We start from the raw sequence: 26123 nt of genomic DNA on the forward strand, positions 1-26123 counted from the left end.
AGATCGAGAGGAGCTTTGCGGTGATGAGCCCAAATGCTCACTCAGTGTAGAAGCTGTTATTAATAACCCTCTGAAACTGTACCGTATTGAACTGTTAATATTAGATGTCAACGATAATTCCCCTTCATTTGAACGCACGTCGCAGGTAATCAACGTAACTGAGAACACGGCAGTAGGGGCAAAATTTCCTCTGCATCAAGCTAACGATGCGGACAGTGGGAAAAATTCCGTAAATACCTACAAGCTGAGTCAAAATGAATATTTTTCATTGACTACACATAAAGAAGAAGGTTTAACTCCTGAGTTGGTGCTTCAGACAGTTTTAGACAGAGAAAAACAGTCTGTGATTAAGCTCGCACTGACTGCCATCGATGGAGGAACACCTGCTAAATCCGGAAGCATGACTATAATAATCAATGTGTTAGATATTAATGACAATCCTCCGATTTTCAGCCAAAGGTTGTATAAAGCCAGAGTCTACGAAAATGTTAAAATAGGCACATCAATAATTACACTGAATGCCACTGATTTAGATGAAGGACAGAATGGAAAGGTGATTTATTTATTCAGTGAAGTCAGTCAGGGGAAAAAAACTAATTTGTTTTCTATAGACAAACAAACAGGAACTGTAACGAGTACAAGGAATATTGATTTTGAAGAAAATAATGCTTTTGAACTTCGAGTGCAAGCCTTTGACAGCGCAGTTTTTCCCATGAGTTCACATGCTAAATTACTGGTTGAAGTATTAGACGTTAATGACAACGCACCTGAAATTTCAGTCACATCACTGTTGAACACTGTTAAAGAGGACGCATCAGTTGACACAGCCATTGCTCTTGTTTCAGTATTTGATAAAGATGGAGGTAAAAATGGGATGGTGACATGTAAAATTTCTAATAATGTTCCTTTTAAATTGGAGTCAAATTATAAGAATTCATATTCATTAGTTGTGGACGGTCCTCTTGACCGAGAGACTGCACCTCAGTACAACATCAGCATCACTGCTACTGATGAGGGCAGCCCACCACTCTCCAACACAAGTGTTATAACTGTTCATGTGTCAGATGTAAATGACAACAAACCTCAGTTTTCAGAAAGTGTGATCAACATCTACGTGAAAGAAAACAGTCCAGTAGGAGCAGTTATTAAAACAGTGACAGCAGTTGATGCAGATATTGATCGAAATAGTCAGGTGAGTTACTCTTTTTTACAAAGCAACAGTGACTCAGTGCCACTATCTACATTATTAAACATCAACTCAGAGACTGGTGATATAATCAGCCTTCAGTCTTTTAACTATGAGGAGTTAAAAACTTTCCAATTTAAAGTTCAGGCCACAGACTCTGGTGTTCCTCCACTCAGCAGCAACGTGACTGTCAACATTTTTATCCTGGATGAAAATGACAACAGTCCCACGATTCTCGCACCATATTCTGAGGACAGCTCTGTAAACAGTGAGAGCATCCCCTATTCTGCTGAAGCGGGATACTTTGTGGCAAAGATCAGGGCTGTAGACGCAGACTCTGGTTACAATGCGCTGCTTTCTTATCACCTGTCTGAGCCCAAAGGAAACAACTTGTTCAGGATCGGAACCAGCACCGGGGAGATCAGGACTAAGAGGAGAATGAGTGACAATGACCTCAAAACTCACCCCTTGGTGGTCTTGGTCTCTGATAACGGAGAACCCTCCCTGTCAGCTACAATGTCTATTGATGTGGTGGTGGTTGAAAGCACGGCTGAAATCCAGACTCAGTTCAGACATGTGCCTGTAAAGGAGGACAGCTTCTCGGATTTGAACCTGTATCTACTGATCACCATTGTGTCGGTGTCCGTCATCTTTCTGCTCAGCCTCATCACTTTAATAGCAGTCAGATGCCACAGGACAGACGGCACTTTCAGCAGGTACAGCGCCCCCATGATCACCACCCACCCTGATGGAAGCTGGTCTTACTCTAAAGCTACTCAGCAGTATGACGTGTGTTTCAGCTCAGACACACTCAAGAGTGACGTAGTGGTTTTCCCCGCCCGGTTTCCACCTGTAGATGGAGAACTGATCAGTATTAACGAAGGAGACACTTTTACCAGAACTCAGACTTTACCTACCAAAGAAAAGGTAAGGCTGAACCTTAGATAATGTAAGGTGAGCTGTAACATAAAATAAAAAATTTCTACTTCATGTTTTGATCAAAAATTTAGTTAATTTTCCATTTATTAATTTTATAGTGTATTCATATTTCATAGTTTTTGTATCTGTGTTTTATGTCAAAGGGTAAAAAAAAGTGTTACTGTAGAAATCTTTACGGTAAAAGCTTAGATATGAGCTATACAATATATTTTGAGGGTTTCTGGAGAAAACAAATAACTTTTAGCTTGTTGTCATTCAAATGGTCTGTAAGGGACTGTTCGCTGACATTTCCCCTGGGCTCTTTTTGCAGTCTTTAGAACATCTGGCCTTTGACATGATAATTTTGCCAACAATCACCAGTCATTTTGAAACAAATCACAGAAAAGTGAAATGTATCAAACAGTAACTAAACTCACTGTATACCTGAATATAAATGATCAAGATTTAAAATAAGCACTTCCATTTAACAAAACTTAGAGTCAGGTTTTGTGTTGTTTTGTTTTGTTTTTCAAGCAGCCTTGATATAAACTTTTGTTTGTAAATATACTTGTTATCCATTCACTTTTAAATTAAATTAATATACAATAATATATTTTTTCTTGGATTAAAGCTGTGGCTAGAAGTTAAAAAGGTTGAAAGCATAACAACAGAAATCACATTTTCAACTATGTCTATTTGTTGACTTATGAAGCCTGTTTATGTTATCATTTGTAATTTGTTTAGAAATAACCAAGGCTCGGTTCTGAAAGTCTTTTAACGGCGTGTCCCTTGGTATAAGGTCAAACAAATAAGGAGTGCCTGCATCAACATAATGATACTCTCTCCATGGTTCTGAAATATGTGGCGATTACATTATACTGTACTATTAGGATCTCACAATATAAAGAAAGAAGGTGTGAGTGACTCGATTAAGAACAAGTCTTATTATTTCAAACACAACAGCAGGATTTGATTGCATTCATTCCTTAACTGTAGTTACTTAAAATGACCATGGGGCGACAGTCTAGACCGTAATACCGCCGGCTGATCGCTGATGGTTGAAGGCCCCTCCCACAATAGAAGGATCATTTTGTCTGTGCTTTGTTAGGATGAGAGGCAGGACGAAGTGGGGAGGCTTGAGAAAAATGCACTGGCATTTACTTTAGTCTCACAAAATACATTTCGCCGCCAAAAAGCGAAAAACAGACCGACATAAGGATCTATGTTGTATGGAATTATGTATCTGCCGAGAAGAAAGGCGTCCTTCGGGATATATCTAATGCTTGTTGTCTTGGAGTATAACTGGGGAGCGGTATCCACTCAGCTCTCATATTCCGTGTCTGAGGAGGTGAACCTGGGGACTTCCGTTGGAAATCTCGCCAAGGATCTGAACCTAAATGTACAGGATCTGGAGTCACGTATGTTTCAGATTGTTACTGGATCAAAAAGGAAGCATTTCGATGTAAATTTGAAGACAGGTTTTCTCTACGTGAGTGAGAGAATAGACAGGGAAGAGCTCTGCGCTAAAGCTACAAAATGCACAATAAACGTGGAGGCTGTGATAAACAATCCGCTGAAACTTTACCGTATTGAAGTCAATATTCTTGACGTAAACGATAACCCCCCGTCTTTCAGTGCCAAATCTCAAACTATAGACATTGCAGAGAGCGTGTTGCCGGGAGCTACGTTCCCTGTGCTGTCGGCTTACGACGCCGATGTGGGGGGAAATGGTGTTAACACTTACAAGCTGAACCAGAATGAACATTTTTCTTTAGCGGTGCACAAAGGGGACAGTGTTTCGGCAGAGATAGTTCTTCAGAGAGCGTTAGACCGAGAAAAGCAGGCTGTAATTAAACTCACACTGACGGCTATAGATGGAGGGACACCTATTAAATCAGGCACGTCAGAGATCATAATTAATGTGTTGGATATAAATGATAATATCCCAACTTTTAAAAAATCATTGTATAAAACAAGTATTAAAGAAAATGCACCATCAGGCACTACAGTAGTAACAGTGGCTGCAACTGATGCTGACGAGGGTGCAAACAACGACATCGTATATTTACTTAATTCGAAAGATCAGGATCATGTATTAGAAATCTTTGAAATTGATTTGGAAACAGGAATAATAACAGTTAAAGGAACTATTGACTATGAAACAAACCCTGCTTTTGAAATCCGTGTGCAGGCTACGGACAAAGGCCAACCTCCGCTAACAGCACAATGTAAAGTACTCGTAGAGGTGGTGGATCTAAATGACAATGCCCCCGACATCACCGTGACGTCACTGCTCAGTACACTTAAGGAGGACGCTGAAAGTGGCACTGCTATTGCACTTGTTTCGGTTCTCGACGAAGACGGGGGCAAAAACGGTGAAGTCAAATGCGAGATATTGAATTCGGTCCCCTTTAAATTGGAGACAAATTATAAAAATTATTATTCTTTGGTCATTGGTGGCGTTCTAGACAGGGAACTTGTGTCGCACTACAATATCACTATTAAAGCTACTGATGAAGGCAGTCCCCCTCTCTCTAGCACCAGTGTAGTTACTATTCAGGTTTCTGATGTAAATGATAACGCACCTTTGTTTGGAGACACTGTAATTAATATATATGTGGCAGAAAACAGTCCTGTCGGGACTGTTTTAAAAACTGTATGTGCAACTGACGCTGACGCTGGCGAAAACGGGCAGGTGAGATATTCATTAGTCAGTGATAACGCAGGGCCGCTCTCTACAATGATCAGCATTAACTCAGAGACTGGAGGCATAGTCACTCTACAACCTTTTAATTATGAGGAGTTGAAAATGTTTCAATTTAAAGTCCAGGCCACAGATTCTGGTGTTCCTCCGCTCAGCAGCAACGTGACTGTTAAGGTCTTAATTCTGGATGAAAATGATAATAATCCAACAATTCTCGCTCCTTACTCTCAGCACGGCTCCGTTAACAGTGAGAGCATCCCCTATTCTGCTGAAGCGGGATACTTTGTGGCAAAGATCAGGGCTGTAGACGCAGACTCTGGATACAATGCGCTGCTCTCTTATCACCTATCTGAGCCCAAAGGAAACAACTTGTTCAAGATCGGAACCAGCACCGGGGAGATCAGGACTAGGAGGAGATTGAGTGACAATGACCTCAAAACTCACCCCTTGGTGGTCTTGGTCTCTGATAACGGAGAACCCTCCCTGTCAGCTACTGTGTCTATTGATGTGGTGGTGGTTGAAAGCACGGCTGAAATCCAGACTCAGTTCAGACATGTGCCTGTAAAGGAGGACAGCTTCTCGGATTTGAACCTGTATCTGCTGATCGCCATTGTGTCGGTGTCCGTCATCTTTCTGCTCAGCCTCATCACTTTAATAGCAGTCAGATGCCACAGGACAGACGGCACCTTCAGCAGGTACAGCGCCCCCATGATCACCACCCACCCTGACGGGAGCTGGTCTTACTCTAAAGCTACTCAGCAGTATGACGTGTGTTTCAGCTCAGACACGCTCAAGAGTGACGTAGTGGTTTTCCCGGCCCAGATTCCACCCGTAGACGCAGAACTGATCAGTATTAACGGTGGAGATACTTTTACCAGGACTCAGACTTTGCCTAACAAAGAGAAGGTAAGGCCAATGACTAATTTACGTTTATTATTCCCCTCCAATTATTACGATAATTAACAGTGAAATAAAACTTTACACACTGTACTACAAAATATTCTTTTTGGAGTAGGCTGGTTTAAGTTACAATAAAAAGTCGCTGTGGCTGTAGTTTAGACTTTTGCGGTGTCCTTTCTTTTGTCTGCATATTTCGCTGTCTATGGTATTGAAAGTTTACAAAACTTGCCCCATGAAATATCCGTAGCTGTAGGGAGTTATTGTCTTTTCTTGACAACCAATCCACGTAACAGTGTCTTTTTTGTTTTGTTTTGTTTTGTTTGGGGTTTTTTTGGTGGCGGGGGGGGCGGGGTATTTTTGTTTCGTTTTGTTTTAATTAAGGCAGTTTTTAAGTTTACTTACTATAAGTCTGTAAGTCTAATTGTAAACGACTAAGTGTAAAGAAAAACTGGATTTCTTGCTTTGTCATTTCAGATGAATACAATTAATAATTTGAGATTTGAAACCTTATTATCTGTCTTACTTTGAAAATGGAGTGCAAACTTTTGCACCTGCAATACTGCTTGGTGATTTGAATTGTACAACTTGCGGTGTTTCACCTGAATGAGAATATTGACCTTACTTAATATATATTTTTTGGATGATTCAACAAAGAAATACGACAATAAATACTACGATGCCAGTGTCGGTGATGGCGTAACTTCAAATAAAGTGTTATTTTATTAACGCACGTATAAAAATCTTTTAAATAACTCACAGTATTTTGGAATTGTGTGATTGTGGGCGTGTCTGAGTGAACAGGAATAATTTAGTTCTTACCAATGTGTGTAGTTTCTTCATATTACCACGTAGCGACGCTGTAGACCGTGGCACAGAAAGGTGGACGCTCCTCCCAGGGTAAAAGGGGAATAGCTTTGGTTTTCATCACAAAGAGACGAGGGAAGGGAAGGAGCGGCATAATGGAGCATTTCTCTTTAAAAATATCACAGTCGCCTTGATTTTTGTCATATCCTACCATCTAACACTGGGAACGGATTTGTGGATATATTATTTGCTGTATTCCGGCGGAAGTATGCATTTAACGACGAGAAGAAGCGCTATTGTCACATTTCTTTTGATTGTGCTCTTGGCTTATTATTGGGAAGCGGCGGCTGCACAGCTCTCCTATTCCGTCTCAGAGGAGGTGAATCCGGGGACTAATGTCGGAAATATCGCCAAGGATCTAAACCTTAACGTGCAGGAGTTGGCCTCCCGTTTGTTTCAGATTGTTGCATCTAAAAAGAAATACTTTGAGATAAATCTAAAGACCGGATTTCTGTATGTCAGTGAGAGGATAGATCGAGAGGAGGTTTGTACAGATGAGCCCAAATGCACGGTTACCGTAGAGGCTGTGATAAACAATCCGTTAAAGCTTTACCGCATGGAGATAGAAATTAGAGATGTGAACGACCACTCTCCATCATTTAACACGAAATCTCAAATACTGGAAATTGCAGAGAACACACTGCCTGGGTTTAGATTTGCGTTATCGGAGGCAAGCGACGCTGACGTGGGTAAAAACAGTGTTAGTGCATATAAGCTGAGTACTAATGAATATTTCAGTCTTGCCACACATAAAAGAGGAAAGAGTATATCTCCAGAGTTAGTGCTGCAGAAAGCCCTGGATCGTGAGAAACAAGCAAGTATACAACTTTTGTTAACTGCAATAGACGGAGGGTCTCCACCAAACACGGGGACATCAGAAATTGAAGTAAGTGTGTTAGACAGTAATGATAACGCACCAGTGTTCAGTAGCACTCTTTACAAAATTAAAACACTCGAAAATAGCCCGATTGGCACTACGATCTTCACCTTAAATGCGACTGACGCTGATGAAGGAACAAATGGTGAAATAGTGTACTCCTTACGAAGTAAGGATCAGGATCATATTTTGGATATTTTCCAAATTGACCCTGAGACAGGGGTTATTTCAGTCAAAGCCAAAATCGACTATGAAGAAAGAAAAGCTTTCGAGATCCGAGCAGAAGCTAGAGACAAAGGCCAGCCTCCCATGGCAGCCCATAGTAAGGTGCTGGTTGAAGTAATAGACTTAAATGACAACGCTCCTGAAATCAAAGTGACGTCACTTCTCAATGCAGTAAATGAGGACGCTGAAATAGGCACTGCTATTGCACTTGTTTCAGTTCTAGATACAGATAGTGGTAAAAACGGTGAAGTTGAATGTGTAATCTTAAATAAAGTTCCGTTCAAACTGGAGACAAATTACAAAAATTATTACTCTTTAGTTGTTGACGGACATCTAGACAGAGAGGAGACCCCTCAGTACAATGTCAAAATTTCAGCTACGGATGAAGGGAGCCCTCCACTTTCTAACACTAGTGTTATCACTGTTTACCTTTCTGATATTAACGACAACACGCCACGTTTTTCACAGTCTTTAATAAGTGTTTTTGTGAAAGAAAACAGCAAGGAAGGAACAGTTATAAAAAGGGTGACTGCAGTCGATATTGACATCAGCAACAACGGTCAGGTGAGCTATTCACTATTAGATAGTAATAGTAAATCACTTCCTCTCCCCACAATGGTAAACATTAACTCAGAAACTGGAGACATAATCAGCCTGCAGTCTTTTAACTACGAGGAGTTGAAAATGTTTCAATTTAAAGTTCAGGCCACAGACTCTGGTGTTCCTCCGCTCAGCAGCAATGTCACTGTCAACGTTTTAATTCTGGATGAAAATGACAATAATCCAACAATTCTTGCTCCTTACTCTGAGCACGGCTCTGTTAACAGTGAGAGCATCCCCTATTCTGCTGAAGCGGGATACTTTGTGGCAAAGATCAGGGCTGTAGACGCAGACTCTGGATACAATGCGCTGCTTTCTTATCACCTGTCTGAGCCCAAAGGAAACAACCTGTTCAGGATCGGAACCAGCACCGGGGAGATCAGGACTAGGAGGAGAATGAGTGACAATGACCTTAAAACTCACCCCTTGGTGGTCTTGGTTTCTGATAATGGAGAACCCTCCCTGTCAGCTACTGTGTCGATTGATGTGGTGGTGGTTGAAAGCACGGCTGAAATCCAGACTCAGTTCAGACATGTGCCTGTAAAGGAAGACAGCTTCTCGGATTTGAACCTGTACCTGCTGGTTGCCATTGTGTCGGTGTCCGTCATCTTTATGCTCAGCCTCATCACTTTAATAGCAGTCAGATGCCACAGGACAGATGGCACTTTCAGCAGATACAGTGCCCCCATGATCACCACCCACCCTGACGGGAGCTGGTCTTACTCTAAAGCTACTCAGCAGTATGACGTGTGTTTCAGCTCAGACACACTCAAGAGTGACGTGGTGGTTTTCCCAGGCCCTTTTCCACCTGTAGATGCAGAACTGATCAGTATTAATGGAGGAGACACTTTTACCAGGACTCAGACTTTACCTAACAAAGAGAAGGTAAGGAAATGCTGCTCTGAATAAGTAAGATTTTTGTATATCACTGAATGTCGGATAATGAATTAACAGATCTGTTAAATATGTGTTAAATATACGGTGGCCCTGAGAGGCCAAACGGACTGCAATTTAAGAAAACACCAGCAAAAAGAAAAACACTACAAAAGCACACAAACACAACGGAAATAGGAAAAATTAAAACGGAAATAGAAAAAAAACAGATTTCCAAAAGCACAAGGGAAGTGTTTCTGGGGAGACAAGAACCCGACGGACCAGTTGGAGGAACCCAAAACAAGCTAGGTGTGTTTTATCATGATTCCTATAATACTGATGATGGATTTTTAGGCTAACACGCTTACCTCTTATCTTTTCTTTCCTCACAAAACCGATAGATCCTCCACTTCTTTTAAGTGTCTCCCAGCGCAATTCTTAGCATATTTTGGTTCCTGCAACTGGTCCGTCGGGTCATTGTCTCCCCAGAAACACTTCCCTTGTGCTTTTGAAAATCAGTTTTTTCGTATTTGTGTTTTCGTTTTTCCTATTTCCTTTGTCGTTTTTCCTGTTTTCTTAAGTTGCAGTCCGTTTGGCCTCTCAGGGCCACCGTATAAATATAATAAACGTGTCAGAGTAAGTCGGTAAATTGTTCTTAAGAACGTTTACAACTTTTAAAGGGCATCCTAAGATTTTTATTGGTTTACGGCCACATAGAGATTAGTGGCATATAGTTTAATAGCTGTATTTTGGTAAATCGGGTACTAATTATGTTTAGCAGTTGAACCGCATGCATTGAAAGTGCACTGAACCGCTGTCCATGGTGCTGGCAGCAGCTTTCTTCTGTTTTGTCTCGTTATAGTCTGGTGCTGTCCGTTGTGCTGAATATTGGGCGGTGTACAAAAATAAAGATGAATAATAATTTAAAAAAAAAGATAATTAATAATGCAAACGAATTCATTAAACTGTATATGTCATCCAAAAAAAAAACGTAATTTGTGGATTATTCTGCATGGATTTTAATTCTGTTATACCTTATATAAAAAAAAAAAAAACATCTTATATTTCGGGCCATGTAACCGAATACAGAAATGCCACAAGATGCCGCTAGAGACCATGCAAAAAAATATAGTCGTTGGCGTTTAGAAACTCCTCCTCATTTAATGACGAAAGGATGAAACGTCACCATCTGGCATTGCTTTGTGAAAGAAGCGCACAGACGATCAAGGCCCTAATGAGTGAGGATCCTTGGCGAGAGTGGATACATGAAGGGATATTTTTCATATTTGGCGTTTCTTTCCAGGAAGTATAAATCAGGATTTCATACTTTTGTATAAACAGCGATGGCTGCTCGAAGACAATGGGATAATATTTGGAGTCTGTTTTTCAGCCTTCTTTGTCTCTGTGAATGGTCCGTGGCTCAGATATCCTATTCCATTTTTGAGGAGGTGGACAAAGGCGCTGCGGTGGGAAATCTAGCGAAGGATTTAAATCTTAGTGTGCAGCAGCTTCAGTCAGCGGGTCTTCAGATTACATCTGGGTATAAACCCCCGTATTTTGATATCAATCTTGAATCTGGAGTACTTTTCGTTAGCGAGAGAATTGATCGGGAGGAGCTATGTCCTAATACGGTAAAGTGCTCTTTAAATATCGAGGCCATATTGAGTAACCCTCGCAGTCTTCATCGAATTGAAGTTGTAATCAATGATATTAATGACAATGCCCCGTCTTTTCTAGAAGATATATCTACAATTGATATGTCTGAGTCCTCATATGTCGGAGAAAGGCATCCATTGCCGATAGCGCATGACCCAGATGTTGGCGCTAACTCAGTGAAGACTTATAAATTGAACGCGAATGATTATTTCTCTTTAGATATACAGAGTACTGGCGACCAGAGTGTGTCTGCTGAGTTGGTGCTGCAGAAAGCCTTAGATCGAGAAAAACAAGCTGTTATTGAGCTCACTCTGACTGCGATAGACGGAGGAAAATCTCCCAAAACGGGGACTTTGCAAATACAAGTTAATGTTCTGGATGTGAACGATAATTCACCCGTGTTCAGTAAATCTCTCTACAAAGTCCAAGTAATTGAAAATGCAAATATTGGCACACCGTTACTAACACTCACTGCGAGTGATTTAGATGATGGTATTAATGGTCAGGTTGTCTACACATTTACAGAAAGAGGACGTTTAAACCCTGATGACAAATTTTCCCTGAATAATAATACTGGGGAAATTACTGTGCGAGGAAATATTGATTATGAGGAAAACCAAGCATTTGAGATCCGCGTTCAAGCCCGAGACAGAGGAACTCCTCCTCGCAGTGCACATGGCAAAGTTTTAGTTGAAGTCATTGACGTTAATGACAATGCTCCAGAAATCTCAGTGTCTTCAATCATGAGTTCAGTGAAAGAGGACACCGAAATAGGCACAGCTGTTGCTATGGTGACTATCACTGATCAAGACGGGGGTAAAAATGGCCTCACAAACTGTAAGATAACAGGTTCTGTGCCATTTAAATTAAAATCCAACTATAAAAACTATTATTCTTTGCTAGTGGACAGGCTTCTTGACAGAGAGACTGTTTCCCGATATGATATATATATTGTAGCTACAGATGAAGGGACGCCCTCTCTGTCCAGCACAACTGTTATCACTATTCACGTTTCTGATGTAAATGACAACCCTCCTAAATTCCCGAACTCTCCAATTACTCTGTATGTGAAAGAGAATAGTCCGATTGGAACTACTATTCATAAACTGACAACAACAGATCTGGATTTAAATGAAAACGCAAAATCAATGTATCATTTAATTAGCAGCTCTTCCAAGACCATGCAAAGGGCTTCAATGGTAACTGTTAATTCAGAGACAGGAGATATAGTCAGCCTGCACTCGTTTAACTACGAGGAGTTAAAAACTTTCCACTTTAAAGTTCAGGCCACAGACTCTGGTGTTCCTCCACTTACAAGCAACGTCACTGTCAACATTTTAATCCTGGATGAAAATGATAATACTCCAACAATTCTCGCTCCTTACTCTGAGCATGGCTCCGTTAACAGTGAGAATATCCCCTATTCTGCTGAAGCGGGATACTTTGTGGCAAAGATCAGGGCTGTAGACGCGGACTCTGGATACAATGCGCTGCTTTCTTATCACCTGTCTGAGCCCAAAGGAAACAACTTGTTCAAGATCGGAACCAGCACCGGGGAGATCAGGACTAGGAGGAGAATGAGTGACAATGACCTCAAAACTCACCCCTTGGTGGTCTTGGTCTCTGATAACGGAGAACCCTCCCTGTCAGCTACTGTGTCTATTGATGTGGTGGTGGTTGAAAGCACGGCTGAAATCCAGACTCAGTTCAGACATCTGCCTGTAAAGGAGGACAGCTTCTCGGATTTGAACCTGTACCTGCTGGTTGCCATTGTGTCGGTGTCCGTCATCTTTCTGCTCAGCCTCATCACTTTAATAGCAGTCAGATGCCACAGGACAGACGGCACTTTCAGCAGGTACAGCGCCCCCATGATCACCACCCACCCTGACGGGAGCTGGTCTTACTCTAAAGCTACTCAGCAGTATGACGTGTGTTTCAGCTCAGACACGCTCAAGAGTGACGTGGTGGTCTTCCCCGCCCCGTTTCCGCCTGTAGATGCAGAACTGATCAGTATTAACGGAGGTGACACTTTTACCAAGACTCAGACTTTACCTAACAAAGAGAAGGTAAGGGTAAACTTTCTTTTCTGAACCTTTTAGGTCAACCGTAGCATAAAAAAATTGCACCTGTACTTCACGGAGACACTTGCAAGGACCCAGGCTGAACCTGTTAAAGCGGTATTTAACATTTCCAGTTGTGTTATTTCATTACAGAAATTAACCAGTATATTAAGTACAATTCGGAGAACATTTTATATTTTCTGTTTTATTTTCGTTTTATACATACACAGTGTGGATTCGGTGGTGTGTATATGTGTTTTTTGTTCTGTTCATTATCAGACGAAATCAATCAACTTGTGAATTTAATTTACATATAGTATTAAATTAATTTAGTAACATTTCAGATGCATTTTACCAACAGTAAAAAAGAAGGTGAAATACTAAGAATCGCTCACAAACATCCGTTGACTATTTATGAAAGAGATATTGTGACAGTTGTGGCAGATGTCCACGTGGTGGCGCCGCAGACTGTGACACTGAGATTTCTGTGTTGTAGTTTCGTGCTCCTCCCAGTTGTACAAGAGGATGTGGCTCTCCGGGCTTTTTGACAAAAACGGCAAGGACGGTGCGAAAGGACCGAGGGTGTATATATTATTTTGTACATGTAGGTGTACACTATAATTTAGCGCATATCTGAAAGTGTATTTATAGTAACTATAGAAATTGTGAAAGGGTGACCTTGTTGGGATCTGCGTTTCAATTACGTTGTGGATTTATGCATGTACCAATGAGGATGTCTATTGTTTCATATCTGGTGCTTGTGCTGCTGGAGTGTTGTCGGGAAGCGCAATCTGTGCAGCTCTCATATTCCGTGTTTGAGGAAGTGGATGTGGGGACTTCTGTGGGAAATATCGCTAAGGATTTAAATCTCAGCCTTCAGGAACTGGAATCTCGCATGTTTCAGATTGTCAGCGGCTCGAAAAGAAAATATTTCGAGGTAAATCTAAAAACCGGTGCTCTCTATGTTAATGAGAGAGTAGACAGAGAGGAGCTCTGTGCGAAGACCCTAAAATGCACAGTCAATGTAGAAGCTGTGATAAACAATCCTTTAAAGCTCTATCGCGTAGAAATAAATATTCTAGATGTCAACGACAACGACCCGTTATTCACGGAAAGGTCTCAGATTATAGACATAGCAGAGAATACTCTGCCTGGGATGAAATTCGCTTTGTCTGAGCCTATTGATGCAGATGTGGGGAAGAATATGGTTAACGCTTTTAAGCTGACGCCGAATGAATATTTTTCTCTCGCTACTATCAAAGGCGGAGAAAGCGTCTATGCCGAACTAGTCTTACAGAAAACGCTGGACAGAGAGAAGCAGCCTGTGATAAATCTCACAGTGATTGCTACAGATGGAGGGACTCCATCCAGATCTGGCACGTCACTAGTTATTATACACGTTTTAGATATAAACGATAACCCACCAGTGTTTAGTACCCCCTTGTACAAAACTCGTTTATTCGAGAATACACCAATCGGGACAAATGTGATTACACTAAATGCAACAGACGCAGATCAGGGAACAAACGGTGAGATAATGTATTCTTTGAGAAGTAAAGGGCAGGATCGTATATTAGAGATTTTTCACATTGATCCTGTAATGGGGGTGATCACAGTCAAAGCTAATGTTGATTATGAGGAATATACAGCGTTTGAGATCCGCGCAGAAGCTAACGATAAGGCCCAGCCACCGATGTCTGCTCACTGTAAGGTGCTGGTTGAGGTAATAGACGTAAATGACAACGCCCCGGCGATAACAGTGACGTCACTCCTCAGCAGCGTCAAGGAGGACGCAGGTGTAGGTACTGCGATAGCACTTGTATCCGTACTCGACCGCGATGGAGGTAAGAATGGGGAAATTAAATGTAAAATAAAAAATGATGTTCCCTTTAAACTAGAAACCAACTACAAAAACTATTATTCTTTAGTCGTTGACGGGGCCCTTGACAGAGAAATTACCTCCCAATACAACGTTACAGTTTCAGCGACCGATGAAGGGAGTCCGCCCTTAATGAACACAACTGTGATTACTATTCGCGTTTCTGATATAAACGACAATTCGCCTAATTTCTCAGAATCGGTTGTTAATGTCTACGTCAAAGAAAACAGTAAAGTTGGGGAGATTATTAAGAGGGTAACTGCACATGATGCGGACACTGACCGGAATAGTCAGGTGAGATATTCATTTTTAGAGAGTAACAGTAAATCAGTGCCGGTGTCTACAATGGTAAACATTAACGCAGAGACTGGAGACATAATCAGTCTGCAGTCTTTTAACTATGAGGAGTTAAAAAGTTTTCAGTTTAAAGTTCAGGCCACAGACTCTGGTGTTCCTCCGCTCAGCAGCAACGTGACTATTAACATTTTAATCCTGGATGAAAATGATAATAATCCAACAATTCTCGCTCCTTACTCTGAGCATGGCTCCGTTAACAGTGAGAGCATCCTCTATTCTGCTGAAGCGGGATACTTTGTGGCAAAGATCAGGGCTGTAGACGCAGACTCTGGATACAATGCGCTGCTTTCTTATCACCTGTCTGAGCCCAAAGGAAACAACTTGTTCAGGATTGGAACCAGCACCGGGGAGATCAGGACAAGGAGGAGAATGAGTGACAATGACCTTAAAACTCATCCCTTGGTGGTCTTGGTCTCTGATAATGGAGAACCCTCCCTGTCAGCTACTGTGTCTATTGATGTGGTGGTGGTTGAAAGCACGGCTGAAATCCAGACTCAGTTCAGACATGTGCCTGTAAAGGAGGACAGCTTCTCGGATTTGAACCTGTATCTGCTGATTGCCATTGTGTCGGTGTCCGTCATCTTTTTGCTCAGCCTCATCACTTTAATAGCAGTCAGATGCCATAGGACAGACGGCACTTTCAGCGGGTACAGCGCCCCCATGATCACCACCCACCCTGACGGGAGCTGGTCTTACTCTAAAGCTACTCAGCAGTATGACGTGTGTTTCAGCTCAGACACGCTCAAGAGTGACGTAGTGGTCTTCCCCGCCCCGTTTCCACCTGTAGATGGAGAACTGATCAGTATTAACGGAGGAGACACTTTTACCAGGACTCAGACTTTACCTAACAAAGAGAAGGTAAGATGCTTTCAACCACTAATTCCAGTTAAAGGGATACCACCCCTGTCTGTATTTTGATACCCACACATAGCATAATACTGTAATGTCAGTGTACATGGTTTAATGCAAAATTCGTACATTCATACAGAAAAGTAGATTACATACGTTTTTATTAGTGTAATGCTGCAAATATGACTTCCCTCACTGAAGTATTTTCTTAATCAATCGACTATATGAAAAGTGCTGGTCTAACACAGTAAATAACTAGTAATTATATGGTCTGAAGCTGCATAATGGGAAAGGCGCTCTCCGCGGTGCTGATTTCTCTTTGTCTGCGAGTCTTTCGTGTTTAGCGTCATGTCCTAAAATAGCTTATCTGTGAGTCTCAACACCATAAACTTGTATAAATAAAATTTTGAAGTTACATGCCCATAAATGATCAGCTGGTCCATAATTTGTACCATATAATTTACAGTACCTAATATGTTCACCTGGAAAGGCAAAATCGTTGGTTATATAACTTGTAATGTTTTAACTGAATGTGAAGATTTTCTCTTTTCTACTTAACAAAACTCTTCCCTGATTGCGTAGTTCCAATTTACCTGGCTTTTTTTAGTGTGCACGACGTTTTCTGCAACACAAAAAGTTAATATCTTATGACATCTGATATTCGTGATCCATTTCTGGTGTGTTTGGGAAAACAAACAATCTCTAAATATTAAACTGTTGTCGATAAAAGGAACACTAGATGTCGCCCAAGACCACAAACTCACTGATGTAAATTATGAGTTAAAGCTCCACCTTCACTGTTGGTGAAATAAGAGACAGCCTCTGCGTTTCTGTCCGGGTTAGTAAATCGCCTCGTCATGAACGATGGTATCTACATGTAGAGAGCTTGGTAGTCTTTCGGATATTTGTCTGCATTAGTGAATGAAGTGCGTTTATTTCTCTGGAATAATATCTACAAACCAGAATGAGTCTCCGACACCACAGAGAGGGGGAATGGATGTTGTTCGCCATTACTCTTTGTTTATCCGGCTACTGTGTTGCTCAGATTTCCTACTCCGTTTCTGAGGAGGTGGACAAAGGCACGGTAGTGGGGAATATCGCGAAGGATTTGAACATTAATACACAACAACTGGAGGAACGAGGATTTCGGATTGTATCGGGATACAGTAAGGCATATTTTGAGGCTAATTTACGGACAGGAGCTTTGTTCGTTGGCGAAAGAATAGACCGAGAAGAGCTTTGTCCTAATTTACCAAAGTGTTCTTTAAATATAGAGGGACTGTTAAACCATCCCATGAATATTTATCGCATTGAAGTCAGCATTGTGGACGTCAACGATAACGCTCCGACATTCCTTGAACAAATCCATGTGTTTAATATCTCCGAATCGTCTTCAACGGGAGAGAGGTATCCGCTCCCGGCAGCTCAGGATGCAGACACTGGCAGCAATTCAGTGAAATCCTACAAATTAAGTCCAAACGAGCATTTCTCCACAGATGTCAGTAGCGGAGGAGACCATTTGTCTGCTGAGTTAGTGCTGCAAAAAGCTTTAGATCGAGAGAAACAATCCGTTATTAAACTAACATTGACAGCCGTTGATGGGGGAAAGCCTGTGAGATCTGGCACCATGCAGATTTTTGTGAATGTCATAGACGTTAACGATAACACGCCTTCATTTAGTAAGCCGCTTCATAAAGTAATCGTCAGTGAAAGTGTGCCTATAGGTACAACAATACTCAAATTAAATGCAACAGACTTGGACGAGGGTTCAAACTCAGACGTCAGGTATTCTTTACTGAAAAGAGGAAATGTAGATTCCCCTGAAAAGTTCATTGTTATTCCTGAGAGCGGTGAAATCATTGTGAAGGGTAATCTGGATTACGAGGAAAACACTGCATATGAATTACGAGTGCGCGCTAGCGACCAAGGCGCTTCCCCTCGTAGCGGTTATTCTAAAGTGCTGTTAGAGATTGTTGATGTCAATGACAATGCACCACAGATTTCAGTAACTTCACTTATGAGCCCAGTAAAGGAAAATGCTGAAATTGGAACAGTAGTTGCACTTGTGACTGTAACGGATAAAGACGGGGGGCAAAATGGCCTCACCACTTGTAAATTGAAAGATTCCATCCCATTTAAATTAAAGTCAAATTACAAAAACTATTACTCAATAGTAGTTAATGGTCAGCTTGACAGGGAGACTTTATCACAATACAGTGTAACTATAATCGCTACCGATGAAGGCAGTCCGCCTCTTTCAAGCAGTGCTGTAATCACTGTGCACATTTCTGATGTTAATGATAATGCACCGAGTTTTCCAGATGGCTATATTAATATTTACGTGAAAGAGAACAGTAAAGTGGGAGACATAATCACAAAAGTGACAGCATGTGACGCTGACACAAATGAAAATGCTAAATTAACGTATTCGTTAATAGAGAACTATCCGAAAGAATTTTCGATTTCAACTGTTTTAAACATAAACTCAGAGACTGGAGACATAATCAGCCTGCAGTCTTTTAATTACGAGGAGCTGAAAATGTTCCAGTTTAAAGTTCAGGCCACAGACTCTGGTGTTCCTCCACTCAGCAGCAATGTCACTGTCAACGTTTTAATCCTGGATGAAAATGACAACAGTCCCACGATTCTCGCGCCATATTCTGAGCACGGCTCCGTTAACAGTGAGAGCATCCCCTATTCTGCTGAAGCGGGATACTTTGTAGCAAAGATCAGGGCTGTAGACGCAGACTCTGGATACAATGCGCTGCTTTCTTATCACCTGTCTGAGCCCAAAGGAAACAACCTGTTCAGGATCGGAACCAGCACCGGGGAGATCAGGACTAAGAGGAGAATGAGTGACAATGACCTCAAAACTCATCCCTTGGTGGTCTTGGTCTCTGATAATGGAGAACCCTCCCTGTCAGCTACTGTGTCTATTGATGTGGTGGTGGTTGAAAGCACGGCTGAAATCCAGACTCAGTTCAGACATGTGCCTGTAAAGGAGGACAGCTTCTCGGATTTGAACCTGTATCTGCTGATCGCCATTGTGTCGGTGTCCGTCATCTTTCTGCTCAGCCTCATCACTTTAATAGCAGTCAGATGTCACAGGACAGACGGCACTTTCAGCAGGTACAGCGCCCCCATGATCACCACCCACCCTGACGGGAGCTGGTCTTACTCTAAAGCTACTCAGCAGTATGACGTGTGTTTCAGCTCAGACACGCTCAAGAGTGACGTAGTGGTTTTCCCCGCCCCGTTTCCACCTGTAGATGGAGAACTGATCAGTATTAACGGAGGAGACACTTTTACCAGGACTCAGACATTACCTAACAAAGAGAAGGTATGTGCTTTTGAGTTTTTATTCGAGTGCTTTCTGTTTACAATTTAGATTTTATATTCACCGCATCATCAGACTCTCAAATTAAAGCAACGAAAAAGTAGGAATCCCCCGGTTGTCATAGCCGTTAATATCACCGCTTATTGTAATATCAGCACTCACGATTAACCTTCTTATCTACCACACTTCGAGAACAAAGCGATCGTGCCCATTTTGTTCCCCTGTTTTTTTAGATTCCTGTCTGCTTAACAAATCATTGTTCATGCTGGTGGCTACAGCGCTATCCGTGGTTCTGAAACAAAGATGCAACGTTACGATTGAACTCTCAGTGCCAGTATACTCAGAACCTTTTTTTCTTTTTTTTTTATTAAAATTAGTTAAAAGCACAAGGTCATATTTTGGCGAAGAGGTGTTTTCTTTTTTTATTATTATTATTATTATTATTATTATTATTATTATTATTATTATTATTGTATCACTTCTGTTTTATTTCATTTTAATTTGCTGTGAATTCACTTTCTTTCTAAATACACTGCACTACTGAGGTAATATTCTAGCCTTTAATGCCTCTTCAGAGTTTCGGGTTCATGTCTAAAAACGGAGCAAATATTTAAGTATTATATATAAAAACTGACAACTGACCAAGACAAAAACTCTAAGACTGGAAATGTAATTGTAAAATATTTGTAATGCAACAAATCATGGGGGCTTAATGTTGCTCATATTTCTCTTGAGTCGTCTAACATTTGCCACACGGTGTCGTTGGAGACCGTAGAAACAATTGTATATCTATAACTCCATCCTGTACGGGAATACTGAGGCCGTCATTGGACACCAGTTTAAAGACACACTGGGACTATACTGTGGCGAGAAGGGCTGCTGCTGCTGGATAATGGTGTTTATAGCGGATATTTACAGGATATAGAATCATCTGGATTTACAGATTTATGCGTTGACTGTTCAACTATGGGAAACCGAGATTGTGCATGGATTCATATGGTTATACTTCTTTGTCTCTGTCACTGGTCTGCTTCACAATTATCGTACTCCATTTCCGAGGAGACGAACAAAGGCACTGTGGTAGGGAATGTCGCAAAGGACTTAAACCTCAATGTACAAGAGCTGGAAACCAGGGATCTGCGTATTATTTCGAGTTACAGTAAGAAATATTTTGACGTGAATTTAAGAACCGGAAGCCTCTTTGTTAACGACAGAATTGACAGAGAGGAGCTTTGTCTGAGAACGGTGCAGTGTTCCCTAAGAGTGCAGGCTGTTTTAAGCAATCCAGTGAATGTGCATCGCATCGAAGTGACCGTGTTAGATATAAATGATAATTCACCAGAATTCATTGAAAATTCATTTTCGTTAAATATATCTGAAACAGTCTCAGCAGGAGAACGATACCTACTGCCTATAGCGGAAGATGCAGATTTAGGCAGTAACTCGGTGAAGTCCTACAGGCTGAATCAAAATGAACATTTCTCGCTTGATGTACAGAGCGGTGATGAACATGCAATTTCTGCTGAATTAGTGCTGCAGAAAGCTTTAGATCGAGAAAAACAGTCGGTAGTTAATCTCATTCTGACCGCTGTAGATGGAGGAAAACCTGCCAAATCAGGAACACTTCAAATAACAGTAAACATAATAGATTCCAATGATAATGCGCCGGTGTTTAGCAAATCTCTATATAAAGTGAGAGTGACAGAAAATTCTACACCCGGAACACTTGTGGTTAAGTTAAATGCCACAGATTTAGATGAAGGCATGAACAGTAAACTACTGTATTCTTTCATCAAAAGGGGCAGCAGTGATCCATCAGATATGTTTGATCTCAATTCAGAAAAAGGAGAAATCACAGTGAAAGGTGGATTAGATTATGAAGGGACGCATGCTTATGAAGTCAGAGTACAAGTAAAAGATCACGGCATCTCTCCTCGCAGTGCGCATGCTAAAGTGCTTATAGAAATATTTGATATGAATGATAATCCCCCACTGATATCAGTGACGTCACTAATGACACCGGTAAAAGAAGACGCTGAACTGGGGACTATTGTTGCTTTGATTACAGTGAGTGATAAAGATGGAGGGGAAAATGGTGTAACCAGCTGTAAGGTAGTTGGATCTGTTCCGTTTAATCTCAAGTCCAACTACAAAAATGATTATTCTTTAGTTGTAGATGGACCGCTGGACAGAGAAACCACTTCTGTTTATAATGTCACCGTTACAGCCACAGATGAAGGAAATCCACCTCTGTTCAGTAACAAAGTCATTACTGTTCATGTTTCTGATGTTAATGATAATGCACCTCGATTTACGCAACCTGTTATGGATGTGTATGTGAAGGAAAACAGTCCAACGGGCTCAGTAATTTATACAGTAAATGCCTTTGATGCTGATCTAGATGTTAACGCAAAGGTGACTTACACGCTGTTAGATAGTTCTCTTAAAAACATTCCAGTTTCATCTGTTTTAAATATAAATTCGGAGACTGGGGATATAATCAGTCTGCAGTCTTTTAACTATGAGGAGTTAAAAACGTTCCAGGTTAAAGTTCAGGCCAAAGATTCTGGTGTTCCTCCGCTCAGTAGCAACGTGACTGTCAACGTTTTAATCCTGGATGAAAATGACAACAGACCCACGATTCTCGCGCCATATTCTGAGCATGGCTCCGTTAACAGTGAGAACATCCCCTATTCTGCTGAAGCGGGATACTTTGTAGCAAAGATCAGGGCTGTAGACACAGACTCTGGTTACAATGCGCTGCTTTCTTATCACCTGTCTGAGCCCAAAGGAAACAACTTGTTCAGGATCGGAACCAGCACCGGGGAGATCAGGACTAAGAGGAGATTGAGTGACAATGACCTCAAAACTCACCCCTTGGTGATCTTGGTCTCTGATAACGGAGAACCCTCCCTGTCAGCTACTGTGTCTATTGATGTGGTGGTGGTTGAAAGCTCGGCTGAAATCCAGACTCAGTTCAGACATGTGCCTGTAAAGGAGGACAGCTTCTCGGATTTGAACCTGTATCTGCTGATCGCCATTGTGTCGGTGTCCGTCATCTTTCTGCTCAGCCTCATCACTTTAATAGCAGTCAGATGTCACAGGACAGACGGCACTTTCAGCAGGTACAGCGCCCCCATGATCACCACCCACCCTGACGGGAGCTGGTCTTACTCTAAAGCTACTCAGCAGTATGACGTGTGTTTCAGCTCAGACACGCTCAAGAGTGACGTGGTGGTTTTCCCCGCACCCTTTCCACCTGTAGATGGAGAACTGATCAGTATTAACGGAGGAGACACGTTTACCAGGACTCAGACTTTACCTAACAAAGAGAAGGTAGGCAACAAAACACCAACCTTAATCCATCTTCACAAGACTGTTTGACGTTGATACATTATTTTGAACATAAGAGCAATTAAGCTTTGATTTAGCTTTCAGTACTTTCAACACTTAGCCAAAAAATCATTTAAGTGAATTTCTGGGCGCAAAAATTCAATGGTTAATGATATTTTGAGATTTAGTTATTAATTCATTTATTAGTCTTCACAGTTCATAAGAAAAAATAGCTGATCTTTTGTGGCCCTTGATGCCGTGCTATCACCTCCTTTCTTGGAATAATTGTCAGTCATTTTTATGTAATCAACACGGTTCGCCATGTTGACCAAAACCACAAACTCAAATATGTGACAGCTGCTGTCGTTTTCTAGTGATGTGAAAGACGTGAAATTTTATGTGGTGAAAACTCACTGTCCGTGGTGCTAGACGTTGTGCACCAAGCTTTATACGAGGTGATTGTGTAGGACCATTCAATAACACGCTTTTAGTTATTATATATGTATATATATATATATATCTGTGTGTGTGTGTGTGTGTGTGTGTGTAGAGAGAGAGAGAGAGAGAGAGAGAGAGAGCTTCAAGACTGCCTAGATTTAAAATCAGAATTATAATCTTTGTTAGTGTAAATAATGAATTACTTTAACTGCGTACATGCTTGTTAACTCACTGAAATAATCGAGCTTTTCCACTAACGAGATTTTCCCCTTACATTCTAAATACAACAAGTTTTTATTTCCAAACAAAAACGAAACATTCACTATTGCTTAAGATATTCGGCTATGTAGAATGCTGTTAGTAGTCTTTGTCCACATGATGTCGCAGGAGACCATAGACCTGAATGTATTCATGTAGTTAAAACTCCTCCCTGCACGGGAAAAAATGAAATACTCATCGGCCATTGCACACACGCGGAAGGTGCTGTGTCCATGAGAGTAGGAGCTCCTTATATAACTTATCGCTTCGGGTGTACATTTCTCAAATGAGGATTAATGTTCACTTGTGTTCACTTCTTTTTGTGGATCAACAATGTATATTCTACCAAAGGAGGAACACGTCTGGATTCGCATTGTTGTGTTTCTTTGTCTTTGGCACTGGACTGCTTCGCAGTTAGCCTACTCGATTTCCGAGGAGGTGAACAAAGGCACAGTGGTGGGGAATCTCGCAAAGGATTTAAACATCAATGTACAGGAACTAGAAAACAGGGATCTACGCTTGGTTTCCAGTTACAGTAAGACATATCTTAACGTTAACTTACGGAGTGGGAATCTCTTAGTTGAGGAGCGGATAGACCGAGAGGAGCTTTGTCCACTGACTATAAAATGCTCCTTAAAATTACAAGCTTTTCTAAGCAATCCAATGACTGCACATCGCGTAGAGGTTAATATATTAGATGTAAACGACAATTCACCTGCATTTCTCGAAAGCAGGTATTACTTAAATATTTCTGAATCATCGTTGACGGGAGAGCGATATCTTCTCCCTGTGGCCGTGGACGGAGACATAGGAAGCAACTCAGTAAAGACCTACAAGCTCAGTCAAAATGAGCATTTCTCACTTGATGTGCAGAGCGGCGGAGAGCACGGTGTGTCTGCTGAGCTGGTGCTGCAAAAAGCTTTGGACCGAGAAAAACAGTCAGTAATCAATCTAATACTGACCGCTGTAGATGGAGGAAAACCTCCAAGAACGGGATCATTACAAATACATGTGAATGTAATCGATGTAAATGATAATATTCCCGCGTTTAGCAAACTGCTTTATAAAGTGCGTGTCAAAGAAAATGCCACTCCCGGAACACTTGTTATCAAGTTAAATGCCACAGATTTAGATGAAGGCATGAACAGTAAAATCTTATATTCCTTCATCAAACGAGGGAATATTGATCCATCAAATATTTTTGATCTCAATTCAGAAACAGGAGAAATCACAGTGAAGGGTGGATTGGATTATGAGGAGACGCCTGCTTATGAAGTCAGAGTACAAGCAACGGACCAGGGTCCCGTTCCTCGTAGTGCACATGCTAAATTACTGATAGAGATAATTGATATGAATGATAATCCCCCACAAATATCAGTGACGTCACTGATAACGCCAGTAAAAGAAGACGCTGAACTGGGGACTATTGTTGCTTTTATTACAGTAAGTGATAAAGATGGAGGGAAGAATGGTGTAACCAGCTGTAAGGTAGTTGGATCTGTTCCGTTTAATCTCAAATCCAACTACAAAAATGATTATTCTTTAGTTGTAGATGGACCGCTGGACAGAGAAACCACTTCTGTTTATAATGTCACCATTACAGCCACGGATGAAGGAGCTCCACCTCTGTTCAGTAACAAAGTCATTACTGTTCATGTTTCTGATGTTAATGATAATCCACCCCGATTTACGGAGCCTTTTATTAGTGTTTATGTCAAAGAAAACAGTCCAACAGGCTCAGTAATTTATACAGTAAATGCCTTCGATGCTGATCTAGATGTTAATGCAAAGGTGACTTACACACTGTTAGATAGTTCTCTTAAAAACATTCCAGTTTCATCTATTTTAAATATAAATTCAGAAACTGGAGATATAATCACCCTGCAGTCTTTTAACTATGAGGAGTTAAAAACGTTCCAGGTTAAAGTTCAGGCCACAGACTCTGGTGTTCCTCCGCTCAGCAGCAACGTCACTGTCAACGTTTTAATCCTGGATGAAAATGACAACAGTCCCATGATTCTCGCGCCATATTCTGAGCATGGCTCCGTTAACAGTGAGAGCATCCCCTATTCTGCTGAAGCGGGATACTTTGTGGCAAAGATCAGGGCTGTAGACGCAGACTCTGGATACAATGCGCTGCTCTCTTATCACCTGTCTGAGCCCAAAGGAAACAACCTGTTCAGGATCGGAACCAGCACCGGGGAGATCAGGACTAAGAGGAGAATGAGTGACAATGACCTCAAAACTCACCCCTTGGTGGTCTTGGTCTCTGATAACGGAGAACCCTCCCTGTCAGCTACTGTGTCTGTTGATGTGGTGGTGGTTGAAAGCACGGCTGAAATCCAGACTCAGTTCAGACATGTGCCTGTAAAGGAGGACAGCTTCTCGGATTTGAACCTGTACCTGCTGATCGCCATTGTGTCGGTGTCCGTCATCTTTCTGCTCAGCCTCATCACTTTAATAGCAGTCAGATGTCACAGGACAGACGGCACTTTCAGCAGGTACAGCGCCCCCATGATCACCACCCACCCTGACGGGAGCTGGTCTTACTCTAAAGCTACTCAGCAGTATGACGTGTGTTTCAGCTCAGACACGCTCAAGAGTGACGTAGTGGTCTTCCCCGCCCCGTTTCCGCCTGTAGATGGAGAACTGATCAGTATTAACGGAGGAGACACTTTTACAAGAACTCAGACTTTACCTAACAAAGAGAAGGTAGGTAATTTGAACTTAAGTCTTGTAAAACCTCACAGTGCGATCATAAAATTATTATGTCATTTCCTGTTAACAGTTCTTACATATATACAAATTA

The 26123-nt window shown here is 41.4% G+C and overlaps 1 protein-coding gene and 2 pseudogenes across 10 annotated transcripts in view; all 3 read left to right on the forward strand.

The window, feature by feature from the left end:
* The window catches only part of LOC146677663 (protocadherin alpha-C2-like), a 139619-nt gene that overhangs the window by 65057 nt on the left and 48439 nt on the right, over positions 1–26123 (forward strand). The window contains exon 1 of one of the 10 annotated variants that reach the window (XM_085424641.1): positions 3226–5714. The exons of 4 other annotated variants lie outside the window; for them this stretch is intronic. In XM_085424641.1, the coding sequence (XP_085280767.1) occupies positions 3327–5714 (2388 nt within the window). In that variant the 5' untranslated portion in view covers positions 3226–3326. Of the gene's footprint in view, positions 1–3225; positions 5715–6534; positions 9160–10786; positions 12870–16755; positions 19289–20089; positions 22622–23452; positions 26027–26123 lie in introns of those variants that run through there. 5 more of the 10 variants (XM_085424677.1, XM_085424732.1, XM_085424685.1 and 2 more) reach the window with 5 other exon arrangements.
* Positions 287–2134, forward strand: LOC146677674 (protocadherin alpha-3 pseudogene; annotated as a pseudogene).
* LOC146677675 (protocadherin alpha-3 pseudogene) lies at positions 13335–16017 on the forward strand (annotated as a pseudogene).

This window comes from Rhamphochromis longiceps, linkage group LG2 (genome assembly GCF_057381845.1).
Source record: "Rhamphochromis longiceps isolate RC_006_pf linkage group LG2, R_longiceps_female_GT1.1, whole genome shotgun sequence".
Classification (NCBI taxonomy): domain Eukaryota; kingdom Metazoa; phylum Chordata; class Actinopteri; order Cichliformes; family Cichlidae; genus Rhamphochromis; species Rhamphochromis longiceps.